Below are 24,241 nucleotides of genomic sequence, written 5' to 3'. Positions count from 1 at the left end.
TGGCCAGAGTATTTTTTGCAATTCGGCACTGCGTCGCTTTAACTGACAATTGTAGGGTCATGCAACGATGTACCCAAATAAAATTGACGTCCTTTCCCCCCCTCCCCACAAATAGGGCTTTCTTTTGGTGGTACTTGATCACCTCTGCATTTATTTTTTGCGCTATAAACAAAAAAAGCGACAATTTTGTAAAAAAAAAAAAAACAATATTTTGTACTTTTTTTGCTATAATAAATATTCCACATTTATTTTTTTTAAAAAACAAATTTCTTCATCGGTTTATGCCGATATATAGTCTTCTACATAATTTTTGCAAACAAAAAAATCACAATAAGCATATATTGATTGGTTTGCGCAAAAATGATAGCGTCTACAAAATAGGGAATAGATTTATGGCATTTTGATTATTTTTTATTTTTTTACCAGTAATGGCGGTGACGTGCAATTTTTTTTATCATGACTGTGACATTGCTGGGGACAAATCGGACACGTTTGACACTTTTGGACCAGTGACATTTATACAGCGATTAGAGCTATAAATAGACACGATTACTGTGCAAATGTCACTGGCAGGGAAGGGGTTAACACTAGGGTGCGATCAAGGAGTTAAATGTGTTCCCTCTGAGTACTTCTAACTGTGGGCAGATGGGCTTACTGGGATATGACAGCGATTACTGTTCCTGACCACTGTGAACAGTAGATCCCTGTCATTTCTCCTGTTAGAACGAGGAAATGCCTTGTTTACATTTGCATTTCCCCATTCTGCCTGTGTACGAGGTAATCTTGGCCGCCGAAGGACATCGAGTCCTCCTGAGCCGCGGGCATGCTCCCGCAGCGGGAACGCTTGCCTGCCCACAACTGAGCCTGTGCGAGCCGCCGTACACCTATGGCCATTCGCACAGGAGAGCCATTGCACCCGCGCACCTGATTGGCGGAGAGGCGGCCAGTCTTTAACTAGTAGCTGACCGCCGGCCGTCAAATGACGGCCAGGTGGCGCACCTATTGTGGCGGGAGGCCGTCATATGACGGCCTCCCGTTTAAACAGGGATGCGCGCGATCGTGCGCGCGCATCCCTGTTTCTTCGGTGGCGGCGTGTCACGGAGACCCCGCTCGCCACCGAAGGGGGTGAACAGCCATTCGTTATGGCTGTTTACCACGTGATCGGCCGTGATGAAGTCACGGCCGATCACAGATGGTCACACCCCGAACGTGCACGGCGCATGCGCGCGATCGCGCTGCGCGTGCACGTCGGTGGCGGCGTGTTCCCCGGGAACACTGTGATCCTTTCACAGCCGATCACTAAAATGTAAACAAACCGCGGTAACGGGATGTTACCGGGTTCGGTGTGTGAGGAGGAGATTGCGGTAACATCTCGTTACCGCATACAGTGTACACCAAACGTACTGATTGCCCCCCCCCCCCCCCCAATAAAGAGGACCTGTCACCACCCCTCATAGTACCTGTCAATCACAGTCCATCAGAGTACCTGTCACAGTCCATCAGAGTACCCGAGTACCTGTCCCAGCCCATCAGAGTACCCGAGTACCTGTCCCAGCCCATCAGAGTACCCGAGTACCTGTCCCGGCCCATCAGAGTACCCGAGTACCTGCCCCGGCCCATCAGAGTACCCGAGTACCTGTCACGGCACATCAGAGTACCCGAGTACCTGTCACGGCCCATCAGGGTACCCGAGTACCTGTCACGGCCCATCAGGGTACTCGAGTACCTCTCACGGCCCATCAGGGTACCCGAGTAGCTATCACAGTCCATTAGAGTACCGAGTAGCTGTCACAGTCCATTAGAGTACTGAGTACCTGTCACAGTCCATTAGAGTACCGAGTACCTGTCACAGCCCATCTGAGTACCCGAGTACCTGTTCCAGTCCATCTGTGTACCAGAGTACCTGTCACAGTCCATCTGAGTACCCGAGTACCTGTCACAGTTCATCTGAGTACCCGAGTACCTGTCACAGTCCATATGAGTACCTGTCACCACCCTTCAGAGTACCCAAATACCAGTCACCAAACCATCAGAGTACCTGTCACCAGGCCATCAGAGTACCTGAGTACTTGTCACCAGGCCATCAGAGTACCCGAGTACCTGTCACCAGGCCATCAGAGTACCCGAGTACCTGTCACCAGGCCATCAGAGTACCCGAGTACCTGTCACCAGGCCATCAGAGTACCCGAGTACCTGTCACCAGGCCATCAGAGTACCCGAGTACCTGTCACCAGGCCATCAGAGTACCCGAGTACCTGTCACCAGGCCATCAGAGTACCCGAGTACCTGTCACCAGGCCATCAGAGTACCCGAGTACCTGTCACCAGGCCATCAGAGTACCCGAGTACCTGTCACCAGGCCATCAGAGTACCCGAGTACCTGTTCCAGTCCATCTGAGTACCCGAGTACCTGTCACAGTCCATCTGAGTACCTGTCACAGTTCATCTGAGTACCCGAGTAACTGTCACAGTCCATATGAGTACCTGTCACCGCCCTTCAGAGTACCCAAATACCAGTCACCAAACCATCAGAGTACCTGTCACCAGGCCACCAGAGTACCTGAGTACTTGTCACCAGGCCATCAGAGTACCTGAGTACTTGTCACCAGGCCATCAGAGTACCCGAGTACCTGTCACCAGGCCATCAGAGTACCCGAGTACCTGTCACCAGGCCATCAGAGTACCCGAGTACCTGTCACCAGGCCATCAGAGTACCCGAGTACCTGTCACCAGGCCATCAGAGTACCCGAGTACCTGTTCCAGTCCATCTGAGTACCCGAGTACCTGTCACAGTCCATCTGAGTACCTGTCACAGTTCATCTGAGTACCCGAGTAACTGTCACAGTCCATATGAGTACCTGTCACCGCCCTTCAGAGTACCCAAATACCAGTCACCAAACCATCAGAGTACCTGTCACCAGGCCACCAGAGTACCTGAGTACCTGTCACCAGGCCACCAGAGTACCTGAGTACTTGTCACCAGGCCATCAGAGTACCCGAGTACCTGTCACCAGGCCATCAGAGTACCCGAGTACCTGTCACCAGGCCATCAGAGTACCCGAGTACCTGTCACCAGGCCATCAGAGTACCCGAGTACCTGTCACCAGGCCATCAGAGTACCCGAGTACCTGTCACCAGGCCATCAGAGTACCCGAGTACCTGTCACCAGGCCATCAGAGTACCCGAGTACCTGTCACCAGGCCATCAGAGTACCCGAGTACCTGTCACCAGGCCATCAGAGTACCCGAGTACCTGTCACCAGGCCATCAGAGTACCCGTGTACCTGTCACCAGGCCATCAGAGTACCCGAGTACCTGTCACCAGGCCATCAGAGTACCCGAGTACCTGTCACCAGGCCATCAGAGTACCCGAGTACCTATCTCCAGGCCATCAGAGTACCCGAGTACCTATTTGCAGCCCATGTCTCATAGAATATACGTTGGGGTGTTTACTTTCCAAAATGGGGTCATTTTGTGGGTAATTTCACTGTCCTGGTGGTCCAGGACCTTCAAAAGTGTGATGGGTAGGAATGAAATGAGATGTGTCATTTATGCTCCTAGAACGCCTGAAGTACTACTTCAATGTTCGGCCTCTCTATGTGGCCAGGCTGTGTAAAAGTCCTACACATGTGGTATCGCCATACTCAGGAGGAGTAGCAGAATGTATTTTGGGGTGTAATTTTTGCTATATACATGTTATGTGTTAGAAATATCTTATAAATTGACAATTTTGTGTAAAAAAAAAATGCGTTTTAATTTTTTTCCACATATTCCAAAAACTTCTGGAAAAAAATGAACCATTCAAAAGACTCATTATGCCTCACAGATTATACGTTGGGGTGTTTGCTTTCCAAAATGGGGTAATTTTATGGGAAATTCCATTGTGCTGGTACTCCAGGGCCTTCAAAAGTGTAATAGGTGGTTGAGAAATGAGATGCGTAATTTTTGCTCATAGAACGTCTGAAGGTACTACATCAATGTTAGTGCTCTGTATGTGACCAGGCTGTGTAAAAGTCTCACACATGTGGTATCGCCGTACTCGGGAAGAGTAGCAGAATGTATTTTGGGGTGTAATTTTTGCTATATACATGCTATGTGTTAGAAATATCTTATAAATTGACGATTTTGTGTAAAAAAAAAATGCGTTTTAATTTTTTTCCACATATTCCAAAAACTTTTGGAAAAAAATTAACCATTCAAAAGACTCATTATGCCTCACAGATTATACGTTGGGGTGTTTGCTTTCCAAAATGGGGTAATTTTATGGGAAATTCCATTGTCCTGGTACTCCAGGGACTTCAAAAGTGTAATAGGTGGTTGAGAAATGAGATGCGTAATTTTTGCTCGTAGAATGTCTGAAGGTACTACATCAATGTTGGTGCTCTGTATGTGGCCAGGCTGTGCAAAAGTCTCACGCATGTGGTATCGCCGTACTCTGGAAGAGTAGCAGAATGTATTTTGGGGTGTAATTTGTTGTATGCATATGCTGTGTGTGAGAAATAACCTGATAATATGACAATTTAGTAAAAAAAAATAAAAAAAAATAAAAAATCTTCATTTTGCAAAGAATTGTGGGGAAAAAATGACAACTTAAAAAAACTCACCATGCTACTTACTTAATACCTTGGGATGCCTACTTTGTAAAAAGGGGTCATTTGGGGGGTATTTGTACTTTCCTGACTAGTTAGAGTCTCAAGAAATTAGGTACACCTGATGTACTGAAGGCCTGATCAGAAGTATTCAATTTTTAGTGATTGGCACCATAGTTTGTAGACTCTAATAGACCAAATAATATATACTAATGTGGGTTATTTTTACCAAAGATATGTAGCAGTATAAATTTTGGCCAAAATTTTTATGAAGAAAAATTACTAATTAGCAAAAATTTATGACAGAAACGAAGAAAAAGGCATTTTTTTCACAAAATTTACGTTTTATTTTATTTATAGCACAAAAAATAAAAAACCCACTAGTGATTAAATACCACTAAAATAAAGCTCTATTTGTGTGGAAAAAAGGACGCAAGTTTCATATGGATACAGTGTTGGATGACTGAGTAATTGTCATTCAAAGTGTGAGAGCGCTGAAAGCTGAAAATTGGTCTGGTCAGGAAGGGGGTGTAACTGCACTGTACTGATGTGGTTAAGCAGTTAAAGTATCTTTGGTAGGAAAGGTTTAAATTGTGTTTATTTGCCACAGAATTAATACTACCTATGCTGTGCCATATGCAAACATTTGTATATACAGTTTTAGGCTTCATTCACACTTGTGTAACTCAAAAGTTGCGCAACTTTAGAATGCGACTTTGAATGGGTGCGACTTGAATACAACATTGACCAATGTTAATGGACAACTGTTGAGCAACTGTCACAAGTATAACTTTCAGGTGTGATTTTAATGTGATTTTTGAGGGTTTACATTGCAGTCTATGGCACTCAAGTCACATGAAAGTTGGACCAAAGTAGTGGAGGAACCTTTTTAAAGTTGCTGTGATTTTAAGTCGCACATATTTGAACGGTTGTCATTTAATATCAAAGGGTGCGACTTGTCATGTGACTTTAGTGTCTAAAGTCACATGACAAGTCTCACAAGTGTGAATGGAGCCTAAAAGAATGTTACACAGCTGTGTCTACAATTTCATATGGAATGGACAGTGTTCTATTGGCTGATTATACATCATGGGAGAATTTTTTTTATTTCAGCGCACATATTTCGCTACTTGTAAATTATAAGGTAGGGATGCACCGAATGGGTTTTTTGGTGCCGAAACCGATACCGAAAATGAAAAATACACTAGGCCGGAAACCGATACCGAAACAGCACCGATACCGAAAATGACTGTTTTCAAAAAATATTTTTATACAGGAGATGGTCAGAGACTGGGGGACATGGTACAGGAGGTGCTCAGAGGCTGGGGACATGGTACAGGAGGTGCTCAGAGGCTGGGGACATGGTACAGGTACACTGAAAAATGCAATGTGGTCTTTATGCACACTAAGCTGGAGGCCTCAGTAGGAAGAAGACAGTCTAATCTTCCCTAATTAACAGAAAATATATTCCAAAATACGCAGTCTTTACATCTGGTTTCCTGCCTGTTCGTTTTATCTGTAAATGTATTTTGATCCCAGGGATTAAGGACATGGATACAAATATTGTACATAGCCTGAGTGCACTTAATACGGTTCAAATTTATGCCATGGTGGGTTGCTACATGGGAGAGCTTAGAGAGAGGAGGTGATGGATACATATGTGGAACTGTTAAGAGATTTTATGTATTTGGTTTTCATAACCTTATCATGTTTAGTGAGTGTTGCTTAAACTTTATAGTTCTGTATTTCTATTTAGGAGGGAACTACTTTCATTCATTTGGACTGGTATGCATTCCTCTGAAAGCCATGAAATGAATTAATGCATACCTGTACCCTGGATTAATCCTTTAAACCGGCCTTGTGTTTTGATTGTAGGCAACTTTTACATCACTGACTTGGCAAATGCTGGTGCCAGTGGAAACTAAATTATGACCAAACGTGAGACATTTTCAGATAGATTAACATTGGCGGCCATTATGTCTTTTAACGTCAACCTGTACTTATAGTGCCTTGAAAAAGTAATCATACCCCTTGAAATTCTCCAAATTTTGTCATGTTACAACCAAACAAGTAAATGTATTTTATTGGGATTTTATGTGATAGACCAACACAAAGTAGCAGCTAGTGCTCACAATTTGGGGGGGGTGCAAACAAACTGAAAAATTCTGAAAAAAAAACATCAGTTGCAGCCACTGTGCCCCATCAAATGCTGCCACTGTGCCCCATCAAATTCTGCCACTGTGACCCCCCCCCCGCTCCCCGTCTGCATTTGCCTTGTCTCGTGGCGGGTCAGGCAGCGGGTGACAGCAGCGAGCGGTGGGACCTTGCAGCGGGTCAGACAGCGGCTCCTGTGTCCTCTGTATGTCTCCTCCCCTCCTCCTGATAGGCGTCCTGTCCTTTCAGCCAATTAGGTGACGAGTAACAGGCCCGCACTCCTGATTGGTGGAGAGGCAGTTCAGTGTTAGGAAAGTGAATATTCATTCACTTTTTTAACACACCTGGGTGGACTGTGAGCGCAATGCTTTGCGCTTGCAGTTCACCTTTTTTTGAAGCCTATTAGAGCCATGGCTCTAGTCGGGTGCTTCAAAAATACACCCCTGGCATTCAGATGCCCGGCATCCGAAAAGGGGCCGAACGCCTGAATAGGGGGTGGTGGCAGCGGCCATGGATAGGTTCATGCAGGAACATATCCATTATACACAGAGCACTCAGTGCACTATTCTTTATATTTAGCTGAATCAGCCTATGTCTCTAGAAGCTGTTTGCTGCATAGGAGGCGTGATGGCAGAAGCTGCTAATCTTTTAATACTATGTTTTTTCGCTAGCCTTCCTTTTAGGTGCCCCTGTGCCCTCTTTGCCAGCAACAGAAGAGCACACATGTCTTGAATCAGCAGACTGTATGCCCCTCCAGCAGGGAGGTGACCATGAACAATCTACTGTATGGCCCTGTATGCCTGCTCCTTAGGTCATCTTCTAAAATCTCATGCGACACAGGGAAGGGTATAGCCGCAGGATATTGGCAGCGGCCCAATGCCAGGAGATGCTCCTGCGACCTTGCAGGTCGACATGTGTATTTTATCATAGGTGGAATTCTGAGAATAGGCTGTCCTCTTTGATTAATAGCTCTCTCTAATGATGCCAATGTTCTAATGTACAGTCATTGAGCCATCCTTATTGTTCACAGCTGTTTGCTCCTAACTGGAAATCTGTACAGCACATCTGTATGTGAAGAGATGATTGGGAGCAACCTTGCATGCACAATCAAAACCTGAACCCTTCAGATAAGAATTATGGAAATCCAGCCAAATGTAACAAATGAACAATTTAAAAGTATATTTGTTTTCTGAAACATTCTTTAGCTTATTCATTGACACTATGCACAGTTACCAGTAATCTTTCATACTTCCACATGTATTTGAAAAACCAATCCTTCCCAGGACTTGTAACATTTTTTTCATACCTCCATCACATGACCCACCACAACACCTCTTCAAGATGTATATGTACATGTTGTGGGGATGCTTTTTTTCAGCAGGGACAGGGAAGCTGGTCAGAGTTAATGGACAGATGAACAGAGCCAAATACAGGTCAGTCTTAGAAGTAAACCTGTTAGTCTGCAAAAGACTAGAGCGGGGGTTCACCTTCCAGCAGGATAAGGACCCTAAGCATACAGCAAGAGCTACAATGGAATGGTTTATATCAAATTATATTCATGTCTTAGAATTGCCCAGTCAAAGTCCAGACCTAAATCCAATTGAGAATCTGTGGCAAGACTTGAAAATTGCTGTTCACAGACACTCTTCATCTAATCTGACAGAGATTGAGCTATTTTGCGAAGAAGAATGGGCAAATATTTCACTCTCTAGATGTACAAAGCTGGTAGAGACATCCCCAAAAAGACTTGCAGCTGTAATTGTAGTGAAAGGGGGTTCTACAAAGTATTGACTCCGGGGGGCTGAATACAAATGCACACCACACTTTTCACATATTTATTTGTAAAAATATTTGAAAACCATTTATAATTTTCCTTCCACTTTACAAATATGTTCCATTTTGTGTTGTTCTATCACAAAAAAAACCCCAGTAAAACACATTCACGTTTTTGGTTGTAACATGACAAAATGTGGAAAAGGGGTATGAATACTTTTTCAAGGCACTGTATGTGTTTTATTTGTGTATATAGCTGCTTACCTCAGCTTTAAATTGTGAATGGCAAAACTGAGTGCTCTCAAGTACAGACCTTACTTCAAACCAGATCCAGTCTGACAGGTTCATTTTTCCTTGGTTGGAGAGGAGGCCCCTGTTAGAGCAGTTTTCATTTTGTGCATTGGCTAGTTTATTTCCGATTACAAACAAGTTGATACAAGCTTAATTTCCTGCTGCAGTGTGTTGGAGAAAAGTGACATGTAGATATCTACAATGGGTGTTATCCCGTTTTCAAGTCTTGCCTGACTTTGTTAAATTACTGTTTGTCCCCTTGTATACAATGTAAGATACTGGCAATCTCTATTTCCTCTCTTTCCTACACTTTTTCCTTCAACCTTTTTTACCAAATATCCTTACTTTTGTGCTTTTATTTTATTTTCCTCCCCATCTGTACATATTCCCAAGCAGGGAGAATTCCTCTTCAAAGCTCTATCAATTATCATCTTACACAAAGAATCTTGCTGTACTTTTACGGAAAATAAACTAAATACTTTCAGGCTGCATTTTGAACCGCATCCAATTCGCATGACATGTGAACCAAACCAACTTTCTTTGGTGCTACAGCCTTGATGGGGACAAGGACCTCTTCTCCACAACCCTGGCTGTACCTGTTGCTGGCTCCCGCTGTCTGACAGTTCTTAAATAACTAAGGGGTAGGGCCACCCAACGACATCACCAGATGGCGAGGCCACCCGTTGATGTTGCCATCCCTTAGTCATTTAGGAGTTGTCAGACGGTGGAGCTAGCGACGGGCACAGAGGTTTTTTTTTTTATTATTATTTGTTTTTTTTGTGTCACAGTGGCAGCAAAGTTCATTGTGATTGACACTAGATCTACATCGGGGGACATTGTTTTTGTTTTTCTTGCTTTTAAAAAAAAAAGAAAGGACAAAAACCTCCCCAAAGAACCTCCCCATGTTGATGGCATGTTGCCTGATATGGTTTGGGGGGGGGGGGGTGCTTGCTCTCCCCTCCCCCTTCCTGGAGCTGCATGCGTAGAAAGCGGTCTGATATGGGTTTTGTGGGACCCCCACACCATTTTTTTTTAACCTGGGGGTCTGGTATGGATTTGGGGGTGGTGCATTTTTTTCTTCTTTTTTTTTTTTTTTGGTGTGGGGTTCCCTCTAAAATCCATTCCAGATCTGAAGGGCCTGGTATGGATTTGGAGGGGGGCCGTCATGCTGTTTTTATTCTCAAATTTTATTGCTGGCAATTCTTTGGTTTACGTTCAGCTGTCAGCAGAGAATCACTTGATAACCAGCTATTGTTAAAGGCGACGGTGGCTGCACGCTCTTAACATTTGCATCTGGACCGTATCTGACCGTATCTGAAATCGAAGCTTAACCACTAAACGGCTGCTTTGGAAGTTTGAAGTGCAAACTGACCTGAAATTTTCACTGCACATGTGTGAACCAAGCCTCAAATAACAGCAGAGACCACAACAAAATGTTTTCTTTTTTAAAAGATTGTTTTTTGAATACAGAAGCAGACGTATTGCTGCTATTCATTTTGTTCTCAATACAGTGATTGACAATGTGCTTGACTCTCATGATTCACTCTTGTGGTGTTCCCCACAAAAAAATTAAAAATAAACATTTTTCTGAAAGGAACAACTGTGTTTGTAGGTTTTATTAACTCATTTCCTTGCACCTCTGTTTAGGGATATGCTCGCAGCTGCTATCAAGCCGACCTGTCATTTTGGGAAACTATGAAGATTTGGTTCTCCTGGAACTTTTCCTGGGACATTGGCTCCTGCGAGAGTTATTACAAAGCACTAATGGTGGATCCTTTCTGGGAAGTTAATCCGCTTATGGTAAGTACACTGTATAGGATACCATTGCTTCCATGTTTGACTAACATCAAACACTAAAACGGCAGACTTTTTAGGGTGAAATGGCTTGATGTTTGATATGTATTTGAAATGCTTTGGTTTGCATACTTGCACAGAGACATGCAAATAGTTAATAGAGAGCAGAATAGGGCATTCTTCATTTACAAAAAAAAAATAACACTAATAGAAAGTTAACACAGCTCCATATGATCCTGTTTAAAATTCAAACAACTGCATCCCAGATCCTTCAAAAACAAAGCAATTCACAAATGCATGTCAGAAGTAAAACACATGGAAAAGTGGTTGTATAAGCACCAAAATTGGAGAACAAAGTTGACCACGGAGGACTGGTGTCATCTTCAGCTAGTTTTTATTAACGTAAAGTCTGGCGAAACACAAACTCATTTATTCAGCGTTCAAAGGATTGTGATGAATATGTAATGATTTGCGACTTGAAAATGTGAGTTGGCGTTTCTACATTGTATTGCATTTTGCTGAAGTGCACTAAGCAAGAGAAAACTCAACAGCTGTACTTATAGGCATTCACAGGTAAACAGGTCAGAGCAGCTATACCATTGGCTGTAGTGTTTTCTACAGCTATGAAATACTGCCTTTGCTTGTTTAGCATTGTTGCTGGGCAGGTCCTCGACTCCCACTGCTGTGCAGATTTTTGGCGAAATCATCCTTATCCTCCCACCTGGACAACAGAGAAACAGTAGTGCACCAGTGACATCATGCCCCTTCTCTCTGCTTATTTTAGCATGTTCATTGTTGGCAAATGTGTAACCTATAACCCAGCATACAGATTGCAGCAGTCTGCAGTATTTAACATACATCGTTCAGGATGCAGTGACCTGTATGGGCCCTCCTACATTGGTGGTTAGTCCAAGAACTGCCTCTTTGTATTGAAGTCATTGGGAAAAGTGCCCACCTACACTGGTGCTAAGTGAAGCCTTGCCCCTTTACCTTGGTGGTGAGTGGAAGAAGGGTACCCTTACACTGCAGGTCAGTAGGAGAAATATTTCACTGGTGTAGGTGGCTACTTACCACCCGATCCAATGCAAGTGGCTCCGCCAAGTAATGTCTGCACCAGAGCTATGCAGGAACTGTTAGGTGGAAGATCAGTGTGTCCAGGCTTCAGCTCAATCTGCCTGCATGCTTGGTGTTTGCATGGGTGCAGAAGATAGTCACCAAGGATACAGTGGGGTTGCTTTACTAAAACTGGAGAGTGCATAGAAACTTATCAGCTTTCAGCTTTTTTTCTCAAAGCTTAATTGAACAATCTGAAGTTAGAAGATGATTGGCTGCTGTTCACAACTCCACCAGATTTTGCACTCTTCAATTTAAGGCCTGCTTCATCCCCATTATTTTAGAACATGTCTTTGGAAAAATGTCAATAGACAGCACAGTTGATGGAAAATATTTACCTGTGCCTATGTCCACACTGCTTAGATCTGTTGCTCTCAGTTACAAAGCAGCCCAAGCAACGGATCATGCTGCTTCTTTACAAATATCCAGAAAGTGATTTTGCAGACTCTCTTTAACTTCCCACAGTTTAGCGTTAATAAATCTTGTGATAATTATTTTCCTTGGTGTTTCCTTATACTTAACCTTCACTGTGCTTTCCTGCTGTTATTGTTGAAGCTCCTGCAAGCTACCTGATGCTCCCAAGTATTGGAGAGCGTATGACGACCTCCCATGATGAGTGCTTGGCCCTAGAGGCCTAGGCTCAAATACTGTCACATAGGAAAAGAGGTGATGACATTGCTGTCTTCAAATTCTGTAACGGGGTGTTGTGCAGTGGCTGTGACAGAAAAAAGCCAGGATGCCATAAAGTAGAGCAAATGTGTTAAACCCAAGGCCCACATGCCGAATCCGGCCCTCCAGGCCATTTAGCCCTCCTCTGGTCCTCCAAACCCTGTACTTTCTGCTTTCCATCAATGCCTCCATTTTCTTACTAGCGGCAGCACAAGGTAAGGGGCATGCACTGTGATGTAAGGGAGGGTGGGGGACTCAACTTCTGATGACGAGGGGCTCTTGACGTCTGATGTAAGGGTAGGGGATACTCTGGACATCCAATCTTACAAATACAACCGGCCCTTTTGAGGGCAATCCTAATGCTAATGCGATCCGCAATGAAATTTAGTTTTGACACCCCTGAGTATAACTGAGCTTTACAGCGCATCTGAATAGACAAAATTGACAGGGTCAGTAATTCTTTAATTCTTCAGTTTGTGGGAATTATAAGTCAACATTTCTTCTTAAAGCAATAGTAAAGCCTGCTTTGTTATTTTTACCTACAGGTAAGCCTATAATAAGGCCTACAGTGCCTTGAAAAAGTATCCATACTCCTTGCAATTTTCCAAATTTTGTCAAATAGATTTTATGTGATAGACCAACACAAAGTGGCACAGAATTGTAAAGTGGAAGGAAAATGATAAATGGTTTTCAACATTTTTTACAAATAAATATCTGAAAACTGTGGCCGTGCATTTGTATTCAGCCCCCTTTATTCTGATACCCCTAACTAAAATCAAATGAAACCAATTGCCTTCCAACATCACTTAATTAGTAAATAGAGTCCATCTGTGTGTAATTTAGTCTCAGTATAAATACTGCTGTTCTGTGAGGTTTGTTAGAGAACCTTTGTGAACAAACAGCATCGTGAAGGCCAAGGGACACACCAGACAGGTCACGGATAAAGTTGTGGAGAAGTTTAAAGTAGGGTTAGGTTATACAAAATATCCCAAACTTTGAACATCTCATGGAGCATTGTTCAAGCCAGCATCCGAAAATGGAAAGAGTATGGAACTGCAAGCCTACCAAGACATTCTCTGACATTAATCAGAGAAGCAGCAAAGAGGCCCATGGTAACTCTGGAGAAGATGCAGAGATCCACAGCTCAGGTGGGAGAATCTGTCCACAGGACAACTATTAGTCGTGCTCTCCACAAATCTGGCCTTTATGGAAGAGTGAGATCCATAAAAATTTTTGGCCTAAAAGCAAAACGCTATGTGTGACGGAAAACTAACACTGCACAATATCCTGAATGAATGAAATACTTGTATAGCGCACAATGAATGAAATACTTGTATAGCGCACAATGCAAACTTAATCGCCTCTAGGCTGAACACAGCATCCCCACCATGAAGCATGGAGGTGGCAGCATCATGCTGTGGGGATGCTTTTCTTCAGCAGGGAAAGGGAAGCTGGTCAGAGTTAATGGGAAGATGGATGGCGCAAAAAACAAAGCAATCTTTGAAGAAAACCTGTTAGTCTGCAGAAGGCTTGGGGTATGAATACTTTTTCAAGGCACTGTACCTGTAGTTAAAAAAATAAATAAAAAATCTCCTAAACGACATCGTTTAGGAGATCTTCACCCTGTATGCAGCCACTGATGTCAGCGGCACATGCGCTCTGAAGGTCTGGCCTACCATGCCGGACCTTCATAGCTTCTTGCCAGAACTGAGGGCAACGTCATCACAGCTCCGGCCAATCACAGCACCGGTGCCCACAAACCCATAGAAAAGCAGGGGAGGGAAATGTCAGCCCTCTAGGTGGTGACAGGGCACCGCTGGAAGGATTCTATGGTAAGTATTTCATAATGTGCTAGAATGCGATGCATACTAGCACATTATGCCATTGTCTTACAGGTTTTCTTTTTTTTTTATTCTGCAGCGGTTTACTACTGCTTTAATTATGCTCAAATGTTTCTTTGTATTTCCTTCCTCATTAGAAAGGTATAAATTAATTGTTAAATTACCTTATCGACACCCCCCCCCCCCCCCCCCCCCCCAATGTTTAATATTACAGCTTGTAACCAAAACTACATTTCTCTTTATGCATGTGAGATATTTTGCATTGTTTAGAAACTTATGCTGAGTTAAAAGCATTTAACGTATGTGGCTTTACAAGGTACAGACATAGAGGAATAGAGGCGAGCTGATTGATAATCTGTGCCCACTCTGTCAGTTTACTAGAGCCTTTAATTTGCTTACAAGATTAAAAAGATTTAAAGGCTTAGCAAACCTTTCACTGAGTGTTCTAATCTCCCAGGCGCTAATTCTTGAGAGTACAGCAGATTAATCACTACTTCACAGTACTAGTTCGGTCTCCAGATGTCACTGTGTGGATAAAACAAATCATCCATACTACATTAATAGTATTAGTTTATTTTTTCTTCACCCTTTTTATGAGTGGTGGTATATATGAAAGAAAAACAATGATAAAAAGACAGGATTTGAACTGTTGTAAAAGCTATGACCACCCAGTTCATATTTTAGTGTTTTGCAAAGACTTTTAAAGCACTTGTAAAGTAAATGTATTTTTCTTTCAAAATAACAAACCTGTTATACTTGCCTGCTCCGTGCAAGGTATCCTCTTCTTGGGTCCTCGCTGGCGTTTCTGGCTCCTCTTCTCGGTGTACCACCTTTGGAAGCTATTGTGGCACACCTGTAGGCTTGATCCGAGCTGTGCTGCTTTATAGGCACAGACAGTGAAGATCTGCCCCGCCCTCCGCTCCCTGGCACAGGATTTGACTGACACCTGTGAGAGCCATTGCAAAGCTTGTGAGACTGGGCAGAAGTGGAGAGACCTGCTGCAGACAGGCACAACACTGGATCGAGATTGGGCTCCAATACGTATACTGGGGTGAAGGGATGATGCGCATACTGAAAATGTTTAACCTTAATGCAGGGAATTCTTTTGAATAGATAATTGATGTGGTAGTGTGGAACAAGGCACGTCAAGTCAATAAGGGGTGGAAGAAGGCATTGTAAGTAATAGGGAATGTTTTAGCTGGAGGAAGTTTACAGGCAGTACTGATGTCCTTAGTTTAATTCTTCTTTTGGGTTTATTTTTATTTGTAAAACGAAAAAGAGACACTCCATTACCTGGCCGAAAGCCATGCAACATTCTTCTGGTTTAATCGGTAGTGGGGAAGCAGGTACCAACTTTGGTTGAGTCCTTGAGAAATAGAAGAATCATGTCAGAGTAAACTATAAACTAGATGAATTTACCCTATAAATATGCTGGTTTCACATTAGTTTTAATTCCATTAGTTTGTCCATTCCTCATCCATCTGGATGGCTCTGCCAAAACTGCATATAGTAGCCATTTTGAATCCACAGCAAAGACTCATGGATTCTTTCTCAGTGCTTTACATCACAAAAATTATTGCTTTTCTTTGAAGTCGGATGACTAAACAAAAGAACATTTAAACCACACTTGTGAAGTATTGTTTAGTAACGTGACTCAATGGAGGGCTGTAATTCATTAGTGTAAACATTTTCTCATTCACAAACAGGATGACTGAAAATTTTATTTCATAAGTGAAATGAGAATTAGGCTATCCTGTGGCTTTCCAGCTGTGGTAGAATTGTTTTCCAGCATGCCAGAAGTTAGGTGTTCTTAATGGGATTCCTAGGTCTGCATATCTTTTGCAGTAAAACCTAGACGTGTTTTTTCTTAAAGGTCACCTAAAAATGGCGAGCAGCATAAATGCAAAATGTCTAATCAATATACTGGTAGCTGATACAGGAAGATCATACATGGCAAGAAGTTATAATAAAGAATAACATACATGGAAGGGACAATGATCAAAAGGATGAAGAGGGTATAATCACAATAGTATCCATGTATCAAAAAGTACAAAAAAACAGGATTTGCAATGGAAGTAGTCAAGGTAAAACAAAAGTTTTGTGATATGGATATGTAATTTAGCGTTCGGGTGATACAGTTCGTGCTGATTCTACCCAAGAGTACCAAACTTTATGGAATCTTTAGGGCAACCCCTATCTTCATAGTTTAGCTTATAGAGTGGGATTGCTTGATTAAGACTGACTTGACTAAGGCTATCCAAAAAGTGACAGTGGGAGGGGTCTATGATTTCCATTTCTTTGTTATAGATTTCTTTGTATAAAAAAAGCATCAAGCGGAAAACATGCTCTGGGGAAGACTATCATCATCTATATAACCTAAGAGGCATTGTAATGGATTACAAATATTCGGTTGTTGCGTAATTGAACTAATAAAGGTCGTAATCTCTGACCAAAGGTCCTAATGACCAAAAGGCCCTTGGCAGTGGATGTTCCATCCGCCGCCAAGCTTTCAGAGCAAGCAACAGAGGGTAATCTAGTAAGGCGGAAAAGAAGGCATGGTGTATAATATAGGAAAAAGGAGAAAATGAATGCCGCAAAAATCAACTGAATATCCTAAATTAATTGTAACGGGGGGGGGAGGAGTGTTGGGGCCCAAAAAATAAATGGTGCTTAAAATAAATCAAATATGATAAGTCCAAGTCATTCAAATGAAATGAGATAAGTTCATAGGGAAGCCCCGCAGGCAGCAACCTTTAGAGTAGAAGCAAAACTCTGGACTAACAAGAAGAAGAAACAACAGGTGCGCCACACTAAGTGCAGTAATAAAAAACACTTTTTTAATCATTGAAAATCAAAGCCAAATGGCTACTCACAAAAATTGTATAAATAGAGGCATATAAATGATTTCCGGAGTAACACGGTGCTTCTGCGGTCCACGCTGCTGTCCTGTTGTTATACAGTCAGGCTGGGTGCAAAGATGGTCCGGAGGAGTCAGCAGATTCACTGTTGGTATTGCTGTGATATCCTTATACTGTCAACTGGGGATGTCCAGAGTGCCCAGGATACATTGTACTGGCGTCCTATACTCTATTCAGGGACCGGAAACCAGAACCGGAAGTGCGTTCCAGCCTGAGATGCAAACATCGAGGGACCAGAAGTCACGTGATCCGGGTAGTCAATGGATGACGCGTTTCACAACTCCGTTGTTTGTTCAGATCCAGCTACCACAAGGGGAGGAAGTGACTTAAATAAGGCTAAGGGGGAGGGAATACTGATCTAACACAATTAACCCTATGCTATGAAGTACTAATTAATAAAGATTTGACAGCTAAAGAAAATTAGATGAATTAGGAAATAAAATATATTCATATTTTATTATTTGTTTATTATATATATATATATATATATATATATATATATATATATATATATATATATATATATATATATTTTTTTTTTTTTTTTTATAATCCTTATTAATTAGTACTTCACAGCATAGGGTTAATTGTGTTAGATCAGTATTCCCTCCCCCTTAGCCTTATTTAAGTCACGTCCTCCACTTGTGGTAGCTGGATCTGAAGAAACAACGGAGTTGTGAAACGCGTCATCCCATTTGGCTTTGATTTTTAATGATTAAAAAAGTGTTTTTTATTACTGCACTTAGTGTGGTGCACCTGTTCTTTCTTCTTCATGGTGTATAATATGACTGATAAAGAAATTTAGCCTGTATTACCTTTACCATTTGATGACTGGGGGAACTTGTAAGGGAAGGACGTGCAGTATTAGAATGAAGTAAAGAAGAATAATAAGTGGAAATAATTTTAGAGTGTGTTGGGTCACAAAATCTTTTTTCCAGAGCAGAGTATATAAGATACATTACTGAGGCCAAACTGAGCTGCTGCTGTCTGCCGTAATTGCAAATATCCAAAATAGATCATAGATCGAACCTTATAATCCCTTTGAGACTCTGAAAATGGGGCAAAAACATCTAATGAGTATAAATGTGTAATTATGTTTCACCCCATTTCTAACTCAAAAAAGTCCATCAGTCATTTGATAGAAGTCTGGTAGTGGTGGATTGTGCCATAGAGGAGCGTTAGGGGAAAATATGGGAACCACTCCAGAGGCCTGTAGTTTAGAAAGGCAAAAAATGCGCTATTACTAGCTATACCCATAGTGGGCTGTCTGTAAATTTTGCAGGGATATAAAAGAAGTAAGGATAACTGCTTCCAGGGCCGCTGCAGCATTATTAGTTTTAGGGTAAAACCACCAATTGGACTGAGCCAATTGAGGAGCAATATAAAAAGTTTGAAGAATAGGAACAGCGAGACCTCCTTCTAAAATGGGCAATTGCAAGGTGTCCCAGAATCAATCTCTTGGAGTCTATGCTTAGGGATGTACAGTATACTGGAGAATTATGTACTGTAAGACATAGAGGAAGGCTGGCAGGAAAATCATCTTAAAGATATTTACTCTGTGGGCCGTGGCCTGACGAAGCATGGAGTAGATGCACTTGCACAGAGCTCCGGGCTATTAATCCTGGATTTCAGCTAATCCTGTGACCCTAAAGCATCCTACTTACCCCACACTAACCTGGGAAGGTTCCCCGATCCTGCCACATCATGTCTCCCCATTAAAAACTCAGAAAGCCGCCATGGTTAAACTCGAGCAATGACAGCGACAATGTGGGGGAAGATGGGGGTGCCACGAACTAGGGGAAAGGATCAGTTGGAGGAGACACTGACAAGTTGCTGGAAGCAATCACGTCCTGCCGGACCTCGTTAACTGCTCAAATTGAGGAGGTTAAGGTGGATATATCACTAATGCCGCCTACACACGACCAGAATTTCCGGCAGAAAAGGTCTGACGGTCTTTCCAACGGACTTTCGACGGAGTTATAAAGGACTTCCGAACGTGCGGACTTGCCCACAAATGAACAGACTAAAGTCTGTTCGAAAGTCCGTTTGTTTTGAATGTGATGACGTACGACGGGACTAGAAAGGAAATTTAATAGCCAAGAGCCAATAGCTGCCCTTTCGTCGTATTTGGTCCGTCAGACCAGCATATAGACGAACTGTCGGGTACTCACCAGGACCGAAGTGCTGAGGGTGGCTTCCCTTGCAGCTGGGTGCACAGTACCCCTGAGGGTGGAACAGCGGGTACAGGGCACAGAGGGGCACGGGTAGCCAGCAGGTGTATGCAGTAGGTCTTCTGATGGAAGAGGTACCCGTGCAGGATGGCCTGGCCTTGATAGGAGAGAATGCCCGGCTGGGGTTCTAACAACTGGAGTAGAGCAGTGGGAGGCTGGGGGTCAAACACCAGGAAGAGATATCAGAGTCCGAGAATAAGCCAGGTCATACACAGGAAGTCAGCCCGTGGATCCAAGCATCAAACACAGGGAAGAGGCAGAGACAAGTCCAGGAGGCAGGCCAAGAGTCACACAGGAACAGCAGAGAAGGAGATCCGAGAAGCAAGCCAAAGGTCAGGAGAGGTCCAAGAGTAGTTGGGTACAATCTTGGTCACAACGGTGGGCTCAGGGGACAAGGCACAGGAACACAGGAGCTGAGAAGACAAACCAGTAAAGGCACAGAGCTCATTGATGCCTTTTATCGGCCTGTCAAGTCAATCAGGTGGTGCGCATAGCTGTGCGCATAGGCGTGCACATGCGTGCACGTCGTTGTATTGTATCGCGCATATGCGTGTGCCAAGCCATGGAACTGTGTGCGCTTGGACCCGCTAATTCGCGCACCTGCATGCGCAAAGCCACCGCATGGTGCACCCGCATGCACCGTCCTTCCCCACAGGCGCAAGGGGAAGCTCCAACGTTGAAGTCTGGTGATTCTCTGACACAAACGGTTTTCCCAATAGGAATTGCATCCGTCGGACAGATTTGAAACATGTTCTATTTCTAGGTCCGTCTGATTTATTTTTATTTTTTTTAAAGAAAAACGATCGGACTATTGATTCTGTCGGACGTAGTCTGCCAGAAAGTCAGGTCGTGTGTACGCGCCATTATTCGGCAGGACTTTCAGAAACTCCTTGAGTGGGTTAAAACCACTGAGACGCGGCTTTGTAATGTGGAGGACGCTATGCCGCCTTTGCAGACAGGGTCTGACCGTATGCAACTCCAGATCAACCAGCTACTCTCTAAACAGGATGACATGGAGAACAGACTCAGTAGATGCAACCTCTGCTTTATCGGGCTCCCTGAGGGCGCTAAAGGTAGAGACCCGACCGCATTCCTCAAGCAGCTTCTCATCACCTTGTATGGCAGAGAGCAATTTTCTCCCACCCTGGTGGTTGAGCATGCCCGCTGTATGCCTACTAGACCCCCTCCCAAAGGGGCTCCCCCTCGCACGTTCATAGCAAAGTTTCTTAACTACAAGGGCTGGGATGTGGCCCTGAGGGTTGCCAAGGAGAAGGGCAATATACCCTTGGGAATGTCAAAGTTGCCATATTCCCTAACTCTCTGCAGAGGTCCAGAAATGGCGCCAAATTTCCTGGAGGCTTAAAGACTATGAATACAACATTGGAAATACTCTGTTATTCCCTGCATACCTCAGAGTGTATGGAGATGTCTGAGTCCTCTTTTTTGATGACCCTGAGGAAGGTATTACCTGGCTGGAACGTTGCAGTGCATTTGGAACGGCAGCAGAGTGAGTATCGCCATACAATTCTCCCCAGACTCACCACATGTAACTATTATTGCAACACCATGTCTTCCACGCTGATGCTGTGGAGCCTCACTTGACCGTGATACCCTGTTCTCCCTGCCGTTTACCTCCACGGATCCCAGTGCCTAGCTGACAAATCCTGATAAACTGCTGTTTAATATTTTCTACAACCTGCTTTTTTTTCTACAATCTGCTTATATTTTTGTTTTTTGTGGCTCACTACTGTTTGCATCGCAAACCTACTCCCAGGGAATGCTCAGTCATGTTTTTTACATAGAGTCCTATTACCGGTGTTAGATAAGCATATTCTTTCTCTGCATCCTTTACACCAAGACTCTGGAGACACCACAGTCCTCCTTGTCGCATGCTAAGTGCAGCAAAATGTTGCCCCCGCCCCCCCGCAAATAGGTTTTGTGGAATAGTTGCTGGGTCCTTTCATCCAGGACCACTGATCCAGCAACTATACATTTTTCAGTTATTTATTTTAGTTTTATTCTTTTACTCCTTGATCATTTTTTTTGCAACTGCCACTTATACTGCTTTTTGCATTTATGCCCTTGCCAGTTGGGGAAGAAGCAGGGAAGGGTTGGGGGTGGGGACTGTTAAGGTTATGCTGAAGAGCGATATATCTACCGTGTTACAGATATAGTACAACGTTCTATGCTTCTTGCAATGCAATGTGTCTGTCATGGAGCCTTTTGTCTTAATTCTTTGGTTACGTGGTGGTTCTGGGATGTTCATGTGCCAATTTATTCTGAGATACATAGGCTATGGCGTCTATAAAATTTCTTACCTGGAACGCGAGAGGCCTGCGGGATAAAGTTAAACTCTCAGCAGTTCTCTCCTTCCTTAAGAAACAACGTGTTGACATTGTGGTACTGGTTGAGACCCATGTGGAGGCTCTCATGTTGAGTTATGCGATATCTCGACTGACCCACAGGGCAGTATATTTTCTTATACAGGGCCGACATGTACCACTCAATTCTACAGACTTTTTTCTACTTTTAAGCTGATTGATACCTAGAGATATAAATACCCCTCCACTCAAGCCTATTCCTGCTTTTCGGCCACCCACAATATGATGTCTCACATAGACTTCATCTTGATCTCGTAAGTACTTGCGCCTAGATTTAAGGAAGGAGCCTTCTTCTCCAGGCTTCTTTCCGACCATAGTCCTTACAGGATTACCCTTAGTGTTTCTATTGATAAACCACCCCGATCCTGGTGCCTAAACCCGTTCTGGCTCTCCCTGCGGCCCCGGAGGATGATGAGCTTAAGAATAAATGGAACCTTTACTTTTTAGAGAATGACCACTCTGCTTCCCCTTCTGCAGTATGGGACTCCTTTTAAAATGCATGCACATGCATCCCTGATCTCTCAAATTAACAAACTGAAGGCTGACTCTGCTGCTGCCTCTGACAAGGTGATAGCAGTGTTATCCTCCACTGAACAACTATATGAATCCAATCCCTCTCTAGCTCAGGTAGACCTCCTCAAGCAGCAAACTAGAGTGGTAAACCAACTCCAGTATGAGTTTAATAGATAAAAGATGTTCGAGCATGGAAAATTACCTCCATATCTAGTCTACAGCGAAGATAAACCACCAGTTTTTATTTCTTCACTGGGCCCTGAGGGAGAGCAGATTATAGATCCTCCTGAGGTGACCTCTAAATTTTGAGAATTTTTTACATTACTGTATACATCTACGGTTTCTGATGATGACACAAATGAATATGTTCCTCGAGAGAATCTCTTTTCCACATTTGAAGGACAGCCAAATAGATATGTTAGAGGCACCCTTCACAACTGATGAAATCGTGACAGCGATAGCTAGCTTTGCCAGATTCAAGTGCCTGGGCTTGGATGGGCTACCTGTAGAATTCTACCCACAATATAGTGAAATACTCACCCCTAAATTTCTAACCCTATATAACCACCTCTTTGAGACCTTTACACTCCCTCCCTCTATGAGAGAGGCGATCGTAGTCCTTATACCCAAACCAGGAAAAGACTCAAGGTATCCTGAATCCTACCAACCTGTTTCTCTGCTACAACAAAAAACAGGAAATCGGGGACTTTAAATGAGGTGAATTCGGTTAGCCAACAATTGACAGTAAATGCAGTCTCAAAATGTATTAAAATAGTCATGCAAACATAAACATGAATCATAGCCAAGCCACTGAAATGATACATACAGTAGAAAATGTCATTATATGTATCAAGGTATAAAATGTAAATTGCAGAGTACGCATGCATAAAAAGTATCAACGTGTTTCGCAACGACCATGCTCACTTTATCTGGGGTAGATGCGTGTGTAGTACATATGTAGAGGGTGGCCATCTTCTGTGTTCAGCCTCACTAGAGGAACAAGAAACGAGACAAGGCTGTCTGTTATCCACATTACTATATGCCCTAGCAGCAGAAACCCTTGCTATCTCCATCCAGGAAAATCCAGAGATCCATGGCCAAAATAAGGAAAACCCTCTGCTGGACAGTGGTCACCCCAACAAGTTGACTTTGCTGGTAACCAGCTATGAGTAAGCACTAGCCTTAGTGCGAAACACGTCAGATGTTAGCATCTTTCGATGTGATGTCATTTGCTGTGTCCTAAATATTTGAATAAAGCATCGTTCTAGCATTGGAGTGCCGCCGTCCAGAGTTCTGTCATTATCCACATTATCTGCATGCTGTGGCTCACACCCGGATCCCTTCACCTGGAGCAATTATCTCCGAGTTCCCAGGACCTGAGCGGTGGTGTATATCTCTCTTGTGATTCTCTGGATTAATGGCTGTGTGTTGAGTTATTTTGAGGGAACAGGAAATTTACACTGTTAGACAAGCTGTACACTCACTACTTTACATTGTAGCAAAGTGTCATTTCTTAAGTGTTGTCACCTACAAAGATATAATAAAATATTTACAAAAATGCGAGGCGTGTACTCAATTTTGTGAGATACTATATGTGTGTGTGTGTGTATATGTATGTGTATATGTATGTGTATATATATATATATATATATATATATATATATATATATATATATATATACATATATATGAGAGAGAGAGACTTTGGGAGTCTATAGTGATCTGTAAAATCTGTTGTGTAAAAAAAAAAAACTATTCTAAAGCCCCATACACACTATCAGATTTTTTGCTGATTTTTTTTTCCTTCAGATTTACCAAAACCATATAATATGAGGTCAAACCTTAGAAGTTTTAATTGATATGCAATCAGGCAGGCCCTTGCACTACTTGGTTTTGGTAAATCTGAAGGAAAAAATCATCAGAAAATCTGATAGTGTGTATGGGGCTTTACTCTCATGAACGCCGCTAAATGCGCA

General features: G+C 43.0%; 1 protein-coding gene across 2 annotated transcripts in view; it reads left to right on the top strand.

Annotated features, from left to right (window-relative positions):
• Positions 1–24,241, top strand: part of LOC143935999 (chloride channel CLIC-like protein 1) — a 325,838-nt gene that overhangs the window by 207,773 nt on the left and 93,824 nt on the right. For both annotated transcript variants that reach the window (XM_077460253.1, XM_077460254.1), the window contains exon 4: positions 10,453–10,605. In XM_077460253.1, the coding sequence (XP_077316379.1) occupies positions 10,453–10,605 (153 nt within the window). The remainder of the gene's footprint in view (positions 1–10,452; positions 10,606–24,241) is intronic.

This window comes from Lithobates pipiens, unplaced genomic scaffold (genome assembly GCF_037356315.1).
Source record: "Lithobates pipiens isolate NorthernLeopardFrog02 unplaced genomic scaffold, aLitPip1_a1.2 Scaffold_28, whole genome shotgun sequence".
NCBI classification, from domain to species: Eukaryota; Metazoa; Chordata; class Amphibia; order Anura; family Ranidae; genus Lithobates; species Lithobates pipiens.
This window is presented reverse-complemented; position numbering and strand designations above follow the sequence as displayed.